General features: G+C 42.3%; 1 protein-coding gene across 1 annotated transcript in view; it reads left to right on the top strand.

Annotated features, from left to right (window-relative positions):
* The first annotated feature begins 5,130 nt into the window (after positions 1-5,130).
* Positions 5,131-22,290, top strand: part of LOC132895442 (solute carrier family 35 member F2-like) — a 44,437-nt gene continuing 27,277 nt past the window's right edge. The window contains exons 1-3 of the mRNA XM_060936075.1: positions 5,131-5,272; positions 17,113-17,231; positions 20,207-20,379. Coding sequence (XP_060792058.1) covers positions 17,140-17,231; positions 20,207-20,379 — 265 coding nt within the window. The 5' untranslated portion in view covers positions 5,131-5,272; positions 17,113-17,139. The remainder of the gene's footprint in view (positions 5,273-17,112; positions 17,232-20,206; positions 20,380-22,290) is intronic.

The following is a 22,290-nucleotide window of genomic DNA, read 5'->3' as shown; positions in this document are numbered from 1 at the left end:
CTGAAATGAGCAGTTCATGTGAGGAAACCCACCAACATCCCAGAGTTGAAGCTGTTCTGTATGGAGGAACGGGCTAAAATTCCTCCAAGCCAGTGTGCAGGACTGATCAACAGTTACCGAAAACGTTTAGTTGCAGTTATTGCTGCACAAGGGGGTCCCACCAGACACTGAAAGCAAAGGTTCACATACTTTTGCCACTCACAGATACAGTTAGGTCCATAAATATTTGGACAGAGACAACATTTTTCTAATTTTGGTTCTGTACATTACCACAATGAATTTTGAACAAAACAATTCAGATGCAGTTGAAGTTCAGACTTTCAGCTTTAATTCAGTGGGTTGAACAAAATGATTGCATAAAAATGTGAGGAACTAAAGCATTTTTTTAAACACAATCCCTTCATTTCAGGGGTTCAAAAGTAATTGGACAAATTAAATCATTGTAAATAAAATGCTCATTTGGTTGAAAACCCTTTGTTGGCAAAGACTGCCTGAAGTCTTGAACTCATGGACATCACCAGACGCTGTGTTTCCTCCTTTTTAATGCTCTGCCAGGCCTTTACTGCACTGGTTTTCAGTTGCTGTTTGGTTGTGGGCCTTTCTGTCTGAAGTTTAGTCTTTAACAAGTGAAATGCATGCTCAATTGGGTTGAGATCAGGTGACTGACTTGGCCATTCAAGAATATTCCACTTCTTTGCTTTAATAAACTCCTGGGTTGCTTTAGCTTTATGTTCTGGGTCATTGTCCATCTGTATTATGAAACACCAACCAATCAGTTTGGCTGCATTTGAGCACACAGTATGTCTCTGAATACCTCAGAATTCATCCAGCTGCTTCTGTCCTGTGTCACATCATCAATAAACACTAGTGACCCAGCGCCACTGGCAGCCATGCATGCCCAAGCCATCACACTGCCTCCGCCGTGTTTTACAGATGATGTGGTATGCTTTGGATCATGAGCTGTACCACGCCTTCGCCATACTTTTTTCTTTCCATCATTCTGATAGAGGTTGATCTTGGTTTCATCTGTCCAAAGAATGTTCTTCCAGAACTGTGCTGGCTTTTTTAGATGTTTTTTAGCAAAGTCCAATCTAGCCTTTTTATTCTTGAGGCTTATAAGTGGCTTGCACCATGCAGTGAACCCTCTGTATTTACTTTCATGCAGTCTTCTCTTTATGGTAGATTTGGATATTGATACGCCTACCTCCTGGAGAGTGTTGTTCACTTGGTTGGCTGTTGTGAAGGGGTTTCTCTTCACCATGGAAATTATTCTGCGATCATCCACCACTGTTGACTTCTGTTGGTGTCCAGGTCTTTTTTGCATTGATGAGTTCACCAGTGCTTTCTTTCTTTCTCAGGATGTACCAAACTGTAGATTTTGCCACTCCTAACATTGTAGCAATTTCTCGGATGGTTTTTTTTTTCTGTTTTCGCAGCTTAAGGATGGCTTGTTTCACCTGCGTGGAGAGCTCCTTTGACCGCATGTTTTCTCATCTCATCTCATTATCTCTAGCTGCTTTATCCTTCTACAGGGTTGCAGGCAAGCTGGAGCCTATCCCAGCTGACTACGGGCGAAAGGCGGGGTACACCCTGGACAAGTCGCCAGGTCATCACAGGGCTGACACATATGGCCCTTTTCCACTACCCTTTTTCAGCTCACTTCAGCTCGCTTCAGCTCACTTCAGCCCGACACGGCTCGAGTTTCGACTACCAAAAACCAGCACGACTCAGCTCGCTTCAGCCCTGCTTAGCCCCTAAAACTCGCACCGTTTTGGAGTGGGGCTGAAGCGAGCCAAGCCGTGCCGAGTGAGGCTGGGGGCGTGAGCAGACACTCCCCTGTGCACTGATTGGTGAGGAGGAGTGTCCTCACATGCCCACACACGCCCCGCGAGCGCGCTGGGATCTGTAAACACCGCAAACCCGGAAGAAGAAGAATTACGAATTACGAGAATTTCTGAAGCCTTATGCGCCTCGCCTCATCTATACGCTCTTGCCAGTATCTGTTGGCGTTGTCGGTGACAACAAGCCACAGCACCAAGACCAGCAACACTAACGACTCCATGTCCTCCATGTTTATTGTTTACTATTCGGGTCGTGAGACTACCGCTTAAAAGATCACTGAATCAGTGACATACAGAGCATCGTGGACGAGTTCGCGGAGCGCAAGGCTCGTCGTATGCCCTTCAAATAATGCGCGCAGTAGGCTATTGATGTTTTATTATGAGCCATGTACAGTATGTCGCCTAATGTTTTTTTTGTTTCTGAGTTACATGTTCGTTTGAAGGACTTAATGTACAAAATAACATAATAGTTGCACCCCGTAGTGTTGAAATTGGTAAACACAGTGCATTCAGTGAGGTTTGCACCACCCTCCTTTTATTTCTGACTCTTCCTGTCACCGTTGCAACCTCTGAGCGCTCATTCGTATGCCCTTCAAATAATGTGCGCAGTATAGGCTATTGATGTTTTATTATGAGCCATGTACAGTATCCTAATGTTTTTTGTTTCTGAGTTACATGTTCGTTTGAAGGACTTGATGTACTAAATAACATAGTTGCACCCGGTAGTGTTGAAATTGGTAAACACCGCAGTTGCGGACATTTTGTAGCCTAAAATGATGTTATGATAAGCTTTAATAAAGGGCCCGGTCATTTGCCCCGCCCCCGGCCCGGCTCTGACTTGTTCCGCCACTGTCACTGATGTCACTGTTTGCGCTGCTTAACGACATCACGTGACGTCCACCCACTTTCGCTAACTCCACCCAATGTGTCCACCCACTTCCAGCCAGCACGGTTGTAGTCAAAATGCAACTCCAACAGCCCCGCTCAGCTCGACTCAGCCGCGTTTGTAGTGGAAAAGCGGCAATAGACACAGACAACCATTCACACTCATATTCACACCTACGGTCAATTTATGGCCCTTTTCCACTACCCTTTTTCAGCTCACTTCAGCTCGCTTCAGCTCACTTCAGCCCGACACGGCTCGCGTTTCGACTACCAAAAACCAGCACGACTCAGCTCGCTTCAGCCCTGCTTAGCCCCTAAAACTCGCACCGTTTTGGAGTGGGGCTGAAGCGAGCCAAACCGTGCCGACTGAGGTTGGGGGCGTGAGGAGACACTCCCCTGTGCACTGATTGGTGAGGAGGAGTGTCCTCACATGCCCACACACGCCCCGCGAGCGCGCTGGGATCTGTAAACACCGCAAACCCGGAAGAAGAATAATTATGAATTACGAGAATTTCTGAAGCCTTATGCGCCTCGCCTCATCTATACGCTCTTGCCAGTATCTGTCCGCGTTGTCGGTGACAACAAGCCACAGCACCAAGACCAGCAACACTAACGACTCCATGTCCTCCATGTTTATTGTTTACTATTCGGGTCGTGAGACTACCGCTGAAAAGCTCACTGAATCAGTGACATACAGAGCATCGTGCACGAGTTCGCGGAGCGCAAGGCTCGTCGTATGCCCTTCAAATAATGCGCGCAGTAGGCTATTGATGTTTTATTATGAGCCATGTACAGTATGTTGCCTAATGTTTTTTGTTTGAGTTACATGTTCGTTTGAAGGACTTAATGTACAAACATAGTTGCACCCCGTAGTGTTGAAATTGGTAAACACAGTGCATTCAGTGAGGTTTGCACCGCCCTCCTTTTATTTCTGACTCTTCCTGTCAGCGTTGCAACCTCTGAGCGCTCATTCGTATGCCCTTCAAATAATGTGCGCAGTATAGGCTATTGATGTTTTATTATGAGCCATGTACAGTATCCTAATGTTTTTTGTTTCTGAGTTACATGTTCGTTTGAAGGACTTGATGTACTAAATAACATAGTTGCACCCGGTAGTGTTGAAATTGGTAAACACCGCAGTTGCGGACATTTTGTAGCCTAAAATGATGTCATGATAAGCTTTAATAAAGGGCCCGGTCATTTGCCCCGCCCCCGGCCCGGCTCTGACTTGTTCCGCCACTGTCACTGATGTCACTGTTTGCGCTGCTTAACGGCATCACATGACGTCCACCCACTTTCGCTAACTCCACCCAATGTGTCCACCCAGCACGGTTCAGCGCGGTTGTAGTCGAAATGCAACTCCAACAGCCCCGCTCAGCTCGACTCAGCTCGACTCGGCACGGCACAGCCGCGTTTGTAGTGGAAAAGCGGCATTAGAGTCACCAGTTAACCTAACCTGTATGTCTTTGGACTGTGGGGGAAACCGGAGCACCCGGAGGAAACCCATGCGGACACGGGGAGAACATGCAAACTCCACACAGAAAGGCCCTCGCCGGCCCCGGGGCTCGAACCCAGGACCTTCTTGCTGTGAGGCAACAGCGCTAACCACTACACCACCGTGCCGCCACCGCATGTTTTCTTCACAGCAAAATCTTCCTAATGCAAGCACCGCACCTCAAATCAACTCCAGGCCTTTTATCTGCTTAATTGAGAATGACATAACGAAGGAATTGCCCACACCTGCCCATGAAATAGCCTTTGAGTCAATTGTCCAATTACTTTTGGTCCCTTTAAAAACAGGTTGGCACATTTTAAGGAGCTGAAACTCCTAAACCCTTCCTCCAATTTTAATGTGGATACCCTCAAATGAAAGCTGAAAGTCTGGACTTTATGCCCATGTACATTATATAACTATAACTTGAATATGTTTCAGTAAACAGGTAAAAAAAAAAATGTGTCCAAATATATATGGACCTAACTGTATGTAATATTGGATCATTTTCCTCAATAAATAAATGACCAAGTATAATATTTTTTTGTCTCATTTGTTTAACTGGGTTCTCTTTACTTTTACGACTTGTGTGAAAATCTGATGATGTTTTAGGTCATATTTATGCAGAAATATAGAACATTCTAAAGGGTTCACAAACTTTCAAGCACCGCTATATCCACCATCATGACGGACCATCATGACGTAGAACATTTTGATCACGTGGTTTCAACTCCTCGATTTCATCTCAGCCAATTACATATTAGGGAAGCACAGGGCTAATTAATATTCATAAGCTTGCCTCAGCACGGTCTCTGATTTGCCCCTGACGAGGCTGAGCAAAGCGCAATGTGTCGCGTTCCAAATGACACCAAAAAATCATAAAAAGTGCTAGGTAGGGTATATGAGCTAATAGTCCTTACGTTCTGTATTATGACGTGTATAGGGGATGAGGACATTTGAGATAAAGCCGAGTTCTTGCAGAAAGTGAGGCTGTTACTGATTCATCGCTGCATGGGACTCGGTGCTGCCGGTAGGATGTCTTGATTGAGTGGATGTAAGTGATGCTTTTGTCTGAAACCGAGTTAAATATGGTCGTTATTATTGTGAATACAGATTTTGATTGTAAATTGAAACTTAATCCTATATATATATTTTAATTATTATTTTTGCTATTGTACGGAATAGTTTTCCTAGCTAACATGCTAGCTGTATCCTTTAGAGCACTTGGCTAGCACAATAATGTGGTTTTTTTTTTTTTGCGGTTATTGTTTTACATCATGTCGGATGTGATATAACTAATAATTAGGAAGCTTGTCCACATGTTTACTTTTTGTTCTTGGCTGGATTGGTGTAAATTAATTTGACCATGTTTTTCTCCCTTTTATGAAACCAGGAAATTAGTTCTAAGCATTATATTTTAATATGATCTAGATTTGATTCTTCAGTTAGGGGAATCATGGCTTAATGGTTAGAGAAACAGCTTTGGGACCAAAAGGTTACTGGTTCGAGTCCCTGGACTAGCAGGATTGGCTTAAGGGTTGTTTTACAATCAGGGTACGCAAGCTAAAAATCACATTTAACACTTATTATCTTCAATATCAAAAGGCTTGACTAAATAAACTTGGTTGTTTATTGTAGCCCTGTGATAGCTCTATTTACCATGCAAAAAAAAAAAATTGGTGATAACGTTATTTTTGGTGAATGTATGGCATTATACTGTACACTACCGTTCAAAAGTTTGGGGTCACCCAGACAATTTTGTGTTTTCCATGAAAAGTCACACTTTTATTTCCCACCATAAGTTGTAAAATGAATAGAAAATATAGTCAATACATTTTTCTGACCATTTTGAGCATTTAATCGACCCCACAAAATGTGATGCTCCAGAAACTCAATCTGCTCAAAGGAAGGTCAGTTTTATAGCTTCTCTAAAGAGCTCAACTGTTTTCAGCTGTGCTAACATGATTGTACAAGGGTTTTCTAATCATCCATTAGCCTTCTGAGGCAATGAGCAAACACATTGTACCATTAGAACACTGGAGTGAGAGTTGCTGGAAATGGGCCTCTATACACCTATGGAGATATTGCACCAAAAACCAGACATTTGCAGCTAGAATAGTCATTTACCACATTAGCAATGTATAGAGTGGATTTCTGATTAGTTTAAAGTGATCTTCATTGAAAAGAACAGTGCTTTTCTTTCAAAAATAAGGACATTTCAAAGTGACCCCAAACTTTTGAACGGTAGTGTATGTCATATTTAGCAAAATTACTCGTGTCATTTAGAAAAAGTGCTTTTTTGGCCACAGGTAGCTCCAAAAGGGATGCACTTAAATCATTCTTTATACCATAAAACAAATATTTGGTTCCATATCATTGGAAACATAGTTAAGTTTTAATGTTGAATGCCAGTAAGTTTTCAGGCTATTTTGATCAAATTAGTATGTAATTGTGTCAAAAAAATGTCCTCTCCGAGACAGCTAATTTTTCAATATAAAATAACATATCTAAAATGAGGGCGGCACGGTGGTGTAGTGGTTAGTGCTGTTGCCTCACAGCAAGAAGGTCTGGGTTCGAGCCCCGTGGCTGGCGAGGGTCTTTCTGTGTGGAGTTTGCATGTTCTCCCCGTGTCCGCGTGGGTTTCCTCCGGGTGCTCCGGTTTCCCCCAAAGAAATGCAGGTTAGGTTAACTGGTGGCTCTAAATTGACCGTAGGTGTGAATGTGAGTGTGAATGGTTGTCTGTGTCTATGTGTCAGCCCTGTGATGACCTGGCGACTTGTCCAGGGTGTACCCCGCCTTTCGCCCGTAGTCAGCTGGGATAGGCTCCAGCTTGCCTGCGACCCTGTAGAGGGATAAAGCGGCTAGAGATAATGAGATGCGATATCTAAAATGATGATTTTCATCCTAAAATGTGGTCAAGATATTGGGACATAAATATTAGAGACAACTAACACAAAGCTTACAGCCTTGTATTTAAAAGCACTATGGAAGTAGTGGATTCTGAATTGTAAAAAAAAAAAGTCCTTTCCGAGAATCACTTCATTTGTTTCTCCCAGCCCTGCTTAAAGCTACACTTAATCTTGTTATAATACAAACTATTACGCATGCCTATCTGTTCTTTAACTTGTCCTTCACTTAAAAACTGGTACAAGAACCAGTTTGAATCAATTTGAATTTTGGACCCCTGTGACACAAACTTTGTACCCTGATTGTAAAACAACACTTCTTCAGTTCTGTCTGACTAATTGGGAGTATCAGGTATTTATCCTCTCATGGACGAGAGGTGAAATCCCAACTGGGCTTTCTTCAAGAGCAGAAAAAGGAACATAACGGACAAGGAGGATAACCGGAACAAACACTGTCATTCCCTACATTTCTGCTCTATCTGAGAAACTCAGGAGGATCCTCTACAAACATAACACTCTGGTACATTTCAGACCCAGTAACACCGTGAAGCAGAAACTGGTCCAGACACAAACAGGACAGCGTAGTGTATGCAATTCAGTGCAGTGAGGAATATATTGGGGAAAAAAAAACAACCGCTTCACAGGCGCATGGCTCAACACAGGAGAGCCCGTTCCTCAGGCCAGGACTCTGCTGTCTCTCTTCATCTTAACAACAAAGGACACTCATTTCAGGATTGCAACGTATGCATTTTAGCCAGAGAGGATTGTAGGGCGGCACGGTGGTGTAGTGGTTAGCACGGTCGCCTCACAGCAAAAAGGTTCTGGGTTCGAACCTAGCAGCCGGCGAGGGCCTTTCTGTGTGGAGTTTGCATGTTCTCCCCGTGTCCGTGTGGGTTTCCTCCGGGTGCTCCGGTTTCCCCCACAGTCCAAAGACATGCAGGTTAGGTTAATATAGGACGGCCTTGAGCGAGGCACCTAACTCCCAACTGCTCCCTGGGTGCTGTTAGCCAACACTGCTCTGGGTATGTGTGTGTGCTCATTGCTCATGTGTGTGTTCACTGCTTCAGATGGGTTAAATGCAGAGAGGAAATTTCACAAGTGTGTGATGAATAAAAGTTGTGCTTTGCGCTTGGTATGAGCGAGGAGTTAAAGAAGCCGTTTTTGTCAACCTGGAACGGCCATCACTGAACAGAGGTGGTGGTCTAAGACATCATTTATCAGCCACCTACAATGCAGTTCTTGGCACACTTCCCAGAGAACTGAATGCACACCAAAACCCAGCTGTTTTCAGTGACTCGCAGGAGGACAGATACCTCTTTTCCACCAAATCAGTTCCAGGGCTGGTTCTGGGCCAGTGCTGGCGCTGGTTCACAACTCGTTCAACTTGCGAGCCAGCTGAGAACTAGTTTGCTTTTCCATCGCTCGGGGTGCTAAGCGGAGCCACGTCAGTTACATCGCTGTATACGTCAGTTACGGCGCTACGTTTACATAAACCTTGGCGCGAATATCGAAGCAAAAACAACACGGAAGAAGCAGCAGCAACAACAATAATAATGGATGACTTTGTACAGCTGCTGCTTCTTGTTGCTTAAAAATGGCGATCTTTCGCGGTCTTATTGTTGTTGGTCTTAACAACTCCGCCCCCCCACTGACGTAAGCGGTTCTTTCCTCTGGCTCAGCAGAGAGTTGGTGCTAGCCTGGAACCGGTTTTTCTGGCCCCAGAGCCAGGTCTTTGTCAGTGGAAACAGAAAACCCGGTTCCAAACTAAGCACTGGCCCCGAACCAGCCCTGGAACTGCTTTGGTGGAAAAGGGGCATCTGGAGAATCAGCATTCCATTGATCACCCCAACGACTCTCGAGGCTGTTCACACCCAGCCCCCAGTGACCCACACCAACAGGATGACTCAACAACACCTTAGGTTGCTTTTCATCCATGAGAGGATAAATACCTGATACTCCCTATTAGGTGGGGTTTACATTAGACCGTATCAGCGGATCATCAGATTAACGTTTTTAAAACGATTCACGTGCACACAGCAACGCCAATACACGATTCGCGTGCACACAGCAACACCAATACACGGATACGCTCGGCTCCGCAGGCATCCTGCGCTCCAAATCACTCCGCCCTGAACAGCGAGTGCCCTCTGGAGGGTGCGCACTCCGGCCCTGTGCAGCTCACAGAGCGCGCGAGTGAAGTGCACAAGCAGTGATTCGGGACTGAGCCGCTGTGTGTGTGATCCCAGCGCACATCACTTACCACTTGCAAGTGGAAGGATGGCAAGCCTAAAGACAATCATAACTACACAATGGGCAGTATTTGCATCAGTATTTGCAGTATTTTCATACTTTTATACTCTTTAATGAAAGGTGATACAAGGAGGAAGTCCGCGCCGTATTTCAGCAGTCGCGTCACATGACCAACGCCAGCGAATCAGGAAGGTGGATGTCACAGTGACGTTGTCCAATGACGACGCCAGCTAGAGCTCAGCACAGCGTATCCGCGTATCCTCGATGTTTACACAGCACCGGACCAGACACGATCTGGATTGAATACGTGGACCCTGGCGGATTCCCGTTTCCCGGCGTTTTAATGTAAACGGACAGTGCATCCGCGAAGAAAACGAGACAGATACGGTCTAATGTAAACTTGGCCTTAGTCAGACAGAACTGAAGAAGCCTTTCGGATGGGAGGTGAAACGTCTTCAAGCAAGTCCAGTTGCTCTCTTTTACTACCCACAGTTTACTATGACCTGGATGACTGAGAATCTTCAGACATATGTATATACTGTTCACCCTTAGAACATCTCATCTCATTATCTCTAGCCGCTTTATCCTGTTCTACAGGGTCGCGGGCAAGCTGGAGCCTATCCCAGCTGACTACGGGCGAAAGGCGGGGTACACCCTGGACAAGTCGCCAGGTCATCGCAGGGCTGACACAAACACAGACAACCATTCACACTCACATTCACACCTACGGTCAATTTAGAGTCACCAGTTAACCTAACCTGCATGTCTTTGGACTGTGGGGGAAACCGGAGCACCCGGAGGAAACCCACACGGACACGGGGAGAACATGCAAACTCTGCACAGAAAGGCCCTCGTCGGCCCCGGGGCTCGAACCCAGACCTTCTTGCTGTGAGGCGACAGCGCTAACCACTACACCACTAAGAGGACTTATGTCAAAACATGATCTGGAAAAACTAATACATGCCTTCATCTCTAGTAGGGTTGATTACTGCAATGGCCTTTTCACAGGCCTGCCAAAAAAGACCATCAAACGACTTCAGCTGGTTCAAAATGCAGCGGCTAGGGTTCTCACACGAACAAAAAGAACAGAGCATATTACTCCAATTCTAAGGTCCCTTCACTGGCTTCCAGTAAGCTACAGAATTGACTTTAAAGCATTGCTGCTGGTGTACAAATCTCTAAATGGTACAGGGCCCAATTACCTCTCTGATATGTTGCAGCGGCCGAACCCAATCAGATCTACCAGATCGCAACAGAAAAATTTACTATTAAAACCAGTTGTTAAAACAAAGTGTGGTGAAGCAGCTTTTAGCTACTATGCAGTACAGCTATGGAACCAACTCCCAGAGGACATTAAAAATGCTCCTGCTGTTGGCAGCTTCAAATCTAGGTTAAAGACCAAGCTGTTTTCAGATGCTTTCTGTTAAATAATTAATATTTTACATTTTTTATAATCTTTTTCTCTGCATGTTTTAAATTTATTTTAACTTTATTCTATTTTATTCTGCTAGGTTTTTTTTTTTCCTCTTTCTCCTTTTTCTTTTTGGCATTTTCTTATTTTCTTTTAATTCTTTTAATTCTTTTAATTAATTATTTTAGATAAAATTATTTTATGTAATTTTATTTCTCTATTGTTTACTGTTTTTGTTTTTACTTCTGTAAAGCACATTGAACTGCCTTTGTGTATGAAATGTGCTATATAAATAAACTTGCCTTGCCTTACACCACCGTGCCGCCTTCCTTAGAACATGTTTACAAGAAAAAAAGTCTAAAGACAAGGTTTTGTTCATATCAGTTTTCTCCTTCATTATGTTGAAACAATCATATACATTTTTGAAAAGAGGGCATGACACAGAATACAAAAATCACTCAAAGTTATGTTTCAACATTCGCCAACTCACAGGTAGTGTCTGAAAGGTGAGTAATACCTGTGTGAGAACCAAGAATTCATGTCAAATGGTGTACAATAAATGATTACTGCAACTTTACAAAGATGTTTTATATAACGTTCAGTTATCTTTTCAAAATGTATACATTTTATCATAAATATTCACCTAGGATACCTGTAAAGGGTAAAAAATACATATGTAGAGGCAAATTCAGTCGTCAAATGTCGTCATTATGGTGCGCATACACCGGCGTCATATGTCATCATTAAGAGGTAAAGAGTTAAGTGTCCTGGAGCAAGGCACCTAATCCCCAACCGCTCCAGCAAGAGTGGTGGTGTACCTTGTGTCAAAGAAAAAACTGATGTGATTATCAGTTCGGGCATTGAACCTGACTGAGATTATTCTAGACAGCTTGTGAGGACAGAGACTTGGGGAAAGAATAATAATTATTATAAGTCTAATTAATAATTATTAATGTAATCTAAATACATTATATGGCCAAAAGTATGTGGACACCTGACCATCACTTCCATATATGTTTCTTCCCCAACCTCCTGCTGGAAGCACACAGTTGTATAAAAAGTCTTCTGATTTGTAGATGTATGTTGATACACTTTCACACCAAGAGATCCAGTGGTGAAATTTTGGGGTTCTTGGAGAGTTCTTTTAACATCAAATTTCGGAGTGATGAGACTTGATCTTGGCTGATTTGAGCAAGGCTGTGAACTCAGCAAGACAGGTCGGCAAGGGCTCTGGATTTTCTCCACTTCCTCTCTGCTGTACGTTGACCGATTTCTGTTAGAGCGAAGTGTTTTGGACATCCAGGGACTAGGAGGGAAGATCTTGCTGGCCTGGAGACAAGAGGAGAGAATGTGTAAAGTGATGACGAGAGAGAGGATGCAGGAGATTCAGTGGGGAGACTGGCAAAGGATTCGAGGGAGGGAAGCAGTGACCGAGGAGGTAGAGAGGGAGCGGAGGTTACAACGGACTGTAACGGGGTGGGCTGATGGGTGGAGAGGAAGAGGGAGGGCGAATGAAATGAAGTGGTGGTCAGACAGATGGCGAGGGGTAATTGTGGGATCTGAGGAAGACCAGGTCAAGAAGGTTGCCAGCTTTATGGGTTGAAGGAGAGTGCAGCAGAAAGAGATCAAAGGAGTAGAGGAAGGAAGGCAGCAGAATGGGAGGCTTTTAGGTGGAGGTTGAAGTCTCCCAGGAGCATCAGTGGGGTGCTATCTTCTGGGAAGGAGCTGAATAGGATGTCTAGTTCATCAAAGAAACATCCTACAGGGCCAGGAGGGCGATAGACAACAACAATGACAAAAAGGTTGACGGGAGAAGAGACTGAAAACAAGTGAAATTCAAAGGAGGAGACGGAGAGTGGAAGAAGTGAGAACTTCCGTGTGTGAGTGCATGCACGTGCACTTTTATGTACTACTGGGGACCAGATGTCCTCACAAGGATAATAAAATCTGACAATTTCAACCTTGTGGGGACATTTGCATGGTCCCATAAGGAAATTGCTGCTGGTTTTTTTTTTTTTTTTTAATTTAAAGCACCGAAAAGTTTCCTTTTCATTACTGGGGTTAGGTTGAGGTGCAGGCACAGCATTAATTAACTGCAATAATAATTGTCAATGGAAGGTCCTCACTGGGATAGTGAAACAAACGTGTGTGTGTGTGTGTGTGTGTATAAAATATTTTTTTAATTTATTTTAAATTACCTCACCTGGGGCGGAGTCCACCAGGAAGCGAGGTATTGTTTTCAGTGGGGTTTCTATGTTTGTTTGTTTTTTGTTAACATAATGGGAAAATAGCTGGATCCATAAAGGGCCGTGTGGCTGCAGGTTTTCATTCCAGCCATGCAGCAGCACCCTGATTTGGCTTATTCAATCAACTGACACACCCACCCTTTAATCAAGGGTGGGTGTGGCTGCAAATATTTGACTGTGTGAAGACAGTTCAGTTGATTGAATGAGCCAAGTCAGGTGTGCTGCTGCATGGCTGGAATGAAAACCTGCAGCCACAAGGCCCTTTATGGATCAGGTTTGACACCCCTGTTCTACAGGGTCACAGGCAAGCTGGAGCCTATCCCAGCTGACTACGGGCGAAAGGCGGGGTACACCCTGGACAAGTCACCAGGTCATCACAGGGCTGACACATAGACACAGACAACCATTCACACTCACATTCACACCTACGGTCAATTTAGAGTCACCAGTTAACCTAACCTGCATGTCTTTGGACTGTGGGGGAAACCGGAGCACCCGGAGGAAACCCACGCGGACACGGGGAGAACATGCAAACTCCACACAGAAAGGCCCTCGCCGGCCACGGGGCTCGAACCCAGACCTTCTTGCTGTGAGGCAACAGTGCTAACCACTACACCACCGTGCCGCCCCATAGCTGGACCAATCTTCATGAAACTTTCAGGATAGATGGGCATTGGTCTCAAATAGAACCTCCAACATTTTGAGGATCATCCGGTCAAGGTCACCAAAAAGATCAAAATCTTTGTTTTTTTGCAATCTCTTCCTTCTTATTCATTCAGATGTGTTCTGATTGGCTGAGAGCAGTACGGTGTGTGAATCAGAACCATGTTTATTGGCCACGTATGTTCACACACAAGGTGAACTTCCTTCATATTCATTATAAGTGCTACCGGGCGAGGTTTGTTTTGCTGGTGACACTGTTTTTATTTGTTTATGAAAATGACTACAAAATGTCAATTTTGTGGGTGTGTTTAATATATTGCCTTCATCAATGAAAGTGAAACGTTTGCTTGTTTAAATATGTTCTCTTTTCACATTACTGTGTGGGTGTGATGGTCAGGTGTCCACATACTTTTGGCCATACTCGTAAATTTTTCTACACAAGTGTTAACAGGAAGTTAAAATATAAAGTGTATATTTGAACATTTTAAGGACATGTTAAAACGTGTTGACTGGCTCGATCTGGTCAGGGGACTTTTCAGGGAGAAAACAGACCATCATTCAAAAAAAAACATTTTCACAGTATCATTTCATATTGCCTACACTCACTTTTACCCCCAAAATTTAATCAGGTAATCTACGGACCATTGCCCACCTACCCTGAAAATTTGAAGTCAATCAGTGCAACCGTCTAGATGCTAGATTGTTAGACACAAACAAACCGCACCGATTACAATACTTCGCCCTGCTTAATCTGTTGCGGGTGAGGTAATAATATTTTTGCTGTATTTGTGATTTCTACCACTTAATCCCGACTCATCAAAAAGTTTGGGTTTCTGGATTTATTTAATTCAATATTAAATTCTGAACATGGCGTCAAATTTTATGGCTACCATTTTGGGGGCCTTAACCCCCTCAGAAAAAGGGCTGTAAAGCAGAAACTATCAGACTGTCACGGCTCAAACTTCAGATTTGTTTATCTGGTGGGTAAAGGAACATTTTAGTGAAGAAAATCTGAGGGGGAAGGGCATGGAATAACCCAGAAAGCAATGAACACAAAATGTATAGATGTAAAAATATCAATTGTTTTGGTATATTGGACATGGTCACTCCTTCTGCACCATGTCATTTTATCTGAGTGATATTTAGTTTTTTTTTTCTGTATTTCTTTCATTTCTCATTCATCCTATTTTTACTTCTTATTCTGTTTGACTGTTTACTTGAATGTGTATAAAATGTTTTTGTGGGTTTGTACAACCCCGATTCCAAAAAAGTTGGGACAAAGTACAAATTGTAAATAAAAACAGAATGCAATGATGTGGAAGTTTTAAAATTCCGTATTCTATTCAGAATAGAACATAGATGACATATCAAATGTTTAAACTGAGAAAATGTATCATTTAAAGAGAAAAATTAGGTGATTTTAAATTTCATGACAACAACACATCTCAAAAAAGTTGGGACAAGGCCATGTTTACCACTGTGAGACATCCCCTTTTCTCTTTACAACAGTCTGTAAACGTCTGGGGACTGAGGAGACAAGTTGCTCAAGTTTAGGGATAGGAATGTTAACCCATTCTTGTCTAATGTAGGATTCTAGTTGCTCAACTGTCTTGGGTCTTTTTTGTCGTATCTTCCATTTTATGATGCGCCAAATGTTTTCTATGGGTGAAAGATCTGGACTGCAGGCTGGCCAGTTCAGTACCCGGACCCTTCTTCTACGCAGCCATGATGCTGTAATTGATGCAGTATGTGGTTTGGCATCGTCATGTTGGAAAATGCAAGGTCTTCCCTGAAAGAGACGTTGTCTGGACGGGAGCATATGTTGCTCTAGAACCTGGATATACCTTTCAGCATTGATGGTGTCTTTCCAGATGTGTAAGCTGCCCATGCCACACGCACTAATGCAACCCCATACCATCAGAGATGCAGGCTTCTGAACTGAGCGCTGATAACAACTTGGGTCGTCCTTCTCCTCTTTAGTCCGAATGACATGGCGTCCCTGATTTTCCATAAAGAACTTCAAATTTTGATTCGTCTGACCACAGAACAGTTTTCCACTTTGCCACAGTCCATTTTAAATGAGCCTTGGCCCAGAGAAGACGTCTGCACTTCTGGATCATGTTTAGATACGGCTTCTTCTTTGAACTATAGTGTTTTAGCTGGCGACAGCGGATGGCACAGTGAATTGTGTTCACAGATAATGTTCTCTGGAAATATTCCTGAGCCCATTTTGTGATTTCCAATACAGAAGCATGCCTGTATGTGATGCAGTGCCGTCTAAGGGCCCGAAGATCACGGGCACCCAGTATGGTTTTCCGACCTTGACCCTTACGCACAGAGATTCTTCCAGCTTCTCTGAATCTTTTGATGATATTATGCACTGTAGATGATATGTTCAAACTCTTTGCAATTTTACACTGTCGAACTCCTTTCTGATATTGCTCCACTATTTGTTGGCACAGAATTAGGGGGATTGGTGATCCTCTTCCCATCTTTACTTCTGAGAGCTGCTGCCACTCCAAGATGCTCTTTTTATACCCAGTCATGTTAATGACCTATTGCCAATTGACCTAATGAGTTGCAATTTGGTCCTCCAGCTGTTCCTTTTTTGTACCTTTAACTTTTCCAGCCTCTTATTGCCCCTGTCCCAACTTTTTTGAGATGTATTGCCGTCATGAAATTTCAAATGAGCCAATATTTGGCATGAAATTTCAAAATGTCTCACTTTCGACATTTGATATGTTGTCTCTGTTCTATTGTGAATACAATATCAGTTTTTGAGATTTGTAAATTATTGCATTCCGTTTTTATTTACAATTTGTACTTTGTCCCAACTTTTTTGGAATCGGGGTTGTATTAGACCGATGAAAAACATCTACTTGTTTAAGCAAAGCGAAAAGCTTTAAGGCTCCTGTACTTAGCTAGAATATTAGTACACATTTGAACAAGCAGCTTAACTATTATTAACTCTTGAGAGTATCATTTGTAATCCGTGCTCAGTGGGTCTGTGAAATGTATTTTACAGTTAAAGAGGTTCTTGACTGCAAAAAGTTTGAGAACCCTTATTTTACAGCTTTCAAAGGTTTTATCAAGTGGATAATTGTCAAAATCGTTGGAATAATCAAGGATCGTTAAATATAGACATGCTGATTCAAAGAGGGTTTTTTATTTTATAGTGCTCAAGACCTTTTAAAAAAACATGCCGTTTGTCACTTTACAGTCTTTTAGTTGCAGCTTTTTGGAGCTCTGTGATTAAACATTTTAGTTGCAGTTACATGTTTGTCTCTGAGAAGTCTGATTACTGTAGTGAGCGTTGCAGTTTATCATTAATGAGCTCAATTTTTTAAGAGATTACTACTTCCTGCATACAGACTCAGTAAATCTGAAATCCTCTCATGTAACGTTTGGTTTGTTTCAGCCGGCAAACATTTCACTCTTTGATACAATGCCTGACCGTGTGGGCCTGAGGGCTCCTGGGAGCTGGAGAGCGTTGGTTTGTGGACCGAGGAACCTCATAATGAAGAATGTTTTTACTTGGTAAGGTTTCATATTCCTCATACTAAATGCTGTGCAAAGACTGTTTAATAGGGGTGTAATGATGATAGCACTCTGGTCATGATTTGATTCATGATATTGCGTTTACAGCTTGATTTTAAATTTGATTTTGAGAAAAATTGACCTTAAAAGACTTTTTTTTTTTTTTTCCTTTTCCCTGTATAATAAACAATGCTAAACATCAGTATTTGGGTGTCTCCCATAACCCGGGACGGAAAGTATGAACCGGGACATTACAAGACCGTTACGTTTTCTAAATATTCAGGGGTTTCATACTTGTACTCTGTCATGTATTCTTTGATTATCCAGTATTATTATATCCCATCACATTGTATTAACGTTATATTCACGATATTTACAATCGAAATTGATCTAAAAGCCTGGAGCTCCAATTACGGAATATACCTCGGCGTGACGTCACAAAGAAATCCCGTGTTTTGACAATAAAACAACTAAAACTTTGTTTTTCTTCTAACTTTATTTATCATACGTGACGGGACGACTAATGTAAGTACCGATTAATAAAAACGGTGGACTTGACAGATGTCTCTGTGAAACTGGAACAAAAAAAGGTAAGATTATACATTTATGTAAATAAACGTCACAAAAATAGTATTGCAGGACAAAACAGCATATAAAAACCCGGAAGGCAAATAAGAAAATACGTGACACTTCTGTTCCGTACCGGGTTATGGGAGATGCGAGTATTTGTCTGTGTAAAACTGTACGTAAATTAAAATTGCTATAGACAGAGGTATAATTTTGTACTTCTACTTTAAATCTAGATTATCCCCTCATGAAGTTGTATTCCATTGGTGCTTGTCTTTTTTTTTTTTTTTGTAAGTAGTTTTACTGCTTAAAGCAGATGTACCAACTAATAAAGAACATTTGTTTTAATATCTTGAGTATTTAATAGGGCTGTAACGATACACCCAACTCACGATTCGAATCACGATTTTTGACCCACGATTCGATACGCCCATGATTTTTTTAAAAATGTTTTTTTAAAGTAGTAAATTTGACTTAACATTTATTTACTTACATTAACTATTTAATAACAAATAATTCAGACCACTGCAGAGAATGAGTAATATGCAGGGGTGATAGCGTTCCGGCGCCGCGCCGGATTTCCAGCGTACCGCGGCGCTGGAAAAAAAAAAAAAAATCTAGTTCGCCCATTATCCTGTGTCATTCTGAGATGCGCAGATAGACAGTAAAGGGAACGAATTCCCTTTACTGTCTATCTGCGCATCTCAGAATGACACAGGATAATGGGCGAACTAGATTTTTTTTTTTTTTCTGGCGCCGCGGTACGCCAGAAATCTGGCGCGGCGCTGGAACGCTATCACCCCTGAATATGTATGCAAAAATGAACAAATGTATATCCAAAGATTGTTTTATTTCTCAAAATAATACTGTTGAGCCGGAAGCTCTGTTTTTTTCGGTTCTGAAAGTCATTTTTCCAAATCGTGTAAATCCGTTAAGATTTTTTTTGGGGGGGGTGGCTCTCACTGTCTCACTCTCATAGGGCCAATGATTTTCTGTGATCGCGGAAAACAGATGGAAATTACGGAATTTTTATGGTGAAACATTGCTCGCGTGTCAAAATGTAACTGCCGCAGAAGGCTTCCGCCCAAGCAGACATGCCTTCAGTGTTGCCAGATATTGCTAACGTTTTCCACCCCAAAATATGTTCAAAGCCAGCCAAAAAGCACCTAAACCCGCCCAATCTGGCAACACTGCATGCCTTTCCGGTCAAGTGATTGTGATTGGCTTGTGGCACACCTAGCCAGCCAATGAGCTGCTTGTTTACAGATTCGCTCCCGCCGTCACAACCAGAATGGCGACCGCTTAAAAGAAATGAATGCTCTGCCAGTGGCGAGTGTGGACGTTGCGTGACTCGCAGAAGATTGTCGCAGGTCGGCGAAAAAACGACTTACTAATAGATATAAAAAAAAAAAAGTAATTTAAGTAAGTTTAAAATGTAATTTAAATAAAAAGTAAAGTATTCATAAATTGAAGTTTGGAAGCGCCTCTGTTTTTGGGCTGAGGAGAAGTTTGAAAGGGTGTACCACGATTCTGCCTTCTTGTATCGCGATACGGATCGTGGCTCTGCGTATCGCGATTTCGATACGCATATCGTTACAGCCCTAGTATTTAATAAATAACTTTTGTTCCATTATTGTCTCTTGACATTTTGTTTATAGTATTATACTTTCAAAAAATGAATCTAAGATTTTCAACATTGAATGGAACAAAACTTTGACCATATGGATAACATGGTTAAGACTAATAGGGTTCAGGTTTTTATAAAACCTACATGCCTAAATAATGCTTAACAGTGCTTGTGTAAAACTGTACATAAATTAAAATTGCTATGAACAGAGGCATAATATAGTATACAAAATATACTATAGATTCACCATAACTTTTTTTTTTTTTAAGATTTTTTGGGGCTTTTTTCCACCTTTTATTATTGGATAGGACAGTGTAGAGACAGGAAACAAGCAGGAGAGAGAGATGGGGAGGGATCGGGAAATGACCTCGGGCCAGAACTGAACCCGGGTCCCTGGATCCACGGCATGGCGCCTCATCCACCTGAGCCACGACACCCCCAGATTCACCATAACTTAAATACGTTTATAGAGTCTCCCCAAAATATTCTTGATAATGAGCACTGTATAGGAAAAGGTCATAGCAGTAAAGGTTAGGCCACACAGGAAGCAATTCACAGCTTACGCACAGGTGACAAGTTTTAATCCAAATTTTCAAACTGGATCAGAGAGGAAATGAGTCACAGGCCACCTGAGCATTTGAACGACATACATATTTTCAAGCAGTGATTTATATAATTTAGGATTTGTGTGTCATGTTTCAAGATCAGACATACTATTGTAATATGTTTGTGGAGTTTATTGACCATTCTGTCTCTGTATTCATCCCTATTCATCCCCCAGCCATCTCTTGAAGACCATCATGCTGGGTCAGGTCCTGTCCATGCTGATCTGTGGGACGGCCGTGACTAGTCAGTATCTGGCAGAAGCTCATGTGGAGACGCCAATGATGCAGAGTTTCCTAAACTACGCTCTGCTGCTCCTGACCTACACCACCACTCTGTCACTCAGGAGAGGTACGAGGTTGATCCGGTCTGTATGGATGGTCATTAAATATCATGCTATACTGTATGTATGGAATAAAACATTTCTAGGAATACTTGTTATAGGAAAATGATCAGTGAGATGCAGCTTGATGTAAACCAGAGTTACTTTTCCACCTTGATTATTTTCCAATAACAGCGCAATTAAATTTGTGCCGATTTTAAATATATAAAGTAAATTAGATTGTTTGTTAGTTATGTGAAAATGTATTGCATGTCATAGCAATGCCTATTATGCATTATGAACTCAGATTGCATGCTATATTACTGCATCATATTTACACAATGAATCTTGTATATTTATCAATTCACTGGAAATGGTGTGGCTCGCTCTTAATGAGAAATGTACCATGTGTTATGGTATGAATTCGTTATCACGCAAATTAGTACAAATACGTATAAGTGGGATTTGTTGTAAAATTCCTTAATTATACTGAATTTGTTAGGCAGACAGTAAACAATAGACTCTTCAAATTGAAGACTTTCTTTGCTTATTAACATAAGATGTTAAGTCAACTTAACACATGATGCAAATAAACTAATTGTTGGCAAATTGCTGTGGTGTAAGTGGAATGTATTATGGATTATGTAAGGGATAAGATATAGTGCGCCGGTCATTATTGCAAAATAAACCCACGAGCCCAACACGCAGCAGATGGAGCCTGTGAATCACCCTGAAGGGGTTTATTTCACAGTATGTGGCTGTCCCACTATACATCATCCCACTTATTGTATGGCTACTTACTAAATAGACTATTGACTTAATTTTATTGCTTCTGTTAACAAAAAGTCCATTAGATTCTACGGTTGGAACTGCATCCATTGCGATGTAAACTCTGTAGCCTTCTTAAGATTAAGGTACTGGGCATTATCATTCATGTTAAACGGAACATTAAAACGAACCCTTTCACCACTGCATAACTTTTTCCAGAAGGGGTTTCCTTACTACAGTGAGACTGGAATAGTGGTCTGCAGTGGTGAAAGGGTTAATATTAGACAGCTCTCTCATGGTGCTTTCTGATGGAGTAATAGCGGAGCTCCCGCACAGCACCATACCTAAGAAAAAAAATGGTAAACCTATCGAGTCGATTTGATTTTTTTTTTTTTTGTGGTTTGTCCGTGTACCACCACTCATACACACCGCCTAGTGGCCAGTGCTAGCCAGTAAAGAAATAACACAAGAGACTGGCTATGATAAGAAAATTCTACAATCCAGAAACAGATGGGAGCTCCACTTTTAGGCAGTGCCTAAGGCCCTGTCCATACGGCAACGGATTCATGTGAATCTGATAAAATTGTTTATCGTTTCGGCCTGGCGTCCACATGGCACCGGCGTTTTGGGTGCCCCAAAACAAAATCTTTTGAGAACGGGTTCCAGAGTGGAAAAATCTGGCAACGGCGCCGTTGCGAAGTTGTCTGGATGAGTAGAACGGATTTGTTTACGATGATGTCACAACCACATGACTGTCAGTGCTTCACGCCGGGTAGAAGTGTAACGAACTCGATGCGAGTTGTCAACAAATCCTATAACTTGGTTCATGAAACGCGCTTACAAAATATTTTCACTGTGATGTGTAATGTGTAATGGTGCAAAGTGAGAGAGTGAGAGAATAGCCCTTAGGGCAGAGTCTTTAGTCCAAACACTGCGGAAGCAGTACCAAACCGCGCACCGCCCGTGCGCTTTCCAAAAACAAAAACAATCCCGCCAGCAAAAATAGGGGAAAAAAGGAGCGATCTCACCTGTTTAGATGTTGGTTTAAGTCCGACAATACATTCCTCAAAAAGGGCATAGAAGAACAAAGTAATCCATCAACGTGTAGCATTCAATTTATTCCGGACCATTAAATAATTCCGGAGGATATCAATGTTGGCGTACCGGCTTCC

This window comes from Neoarius graeffei, chromosome 12, assembly GCF_027579695.1.
Source record: "Neoarius graeffei isolate fNeoGra1 chromosome 12, fNeoGra1.pri, whole genome shotgun sequence".
NCBI classification, from domain to species: domain Eukaryota; kingdom Metazoa; phylum Chordata; class Actinopteri; order Siluriformes; family Ariidae; genus Neoarius; species Neoarius graeffei.
The sequence above is the reverse complement of the archived record's forward strand: the minus strand, read 5'-3'. Positions and strand labels throughout refer to the sequence as shown.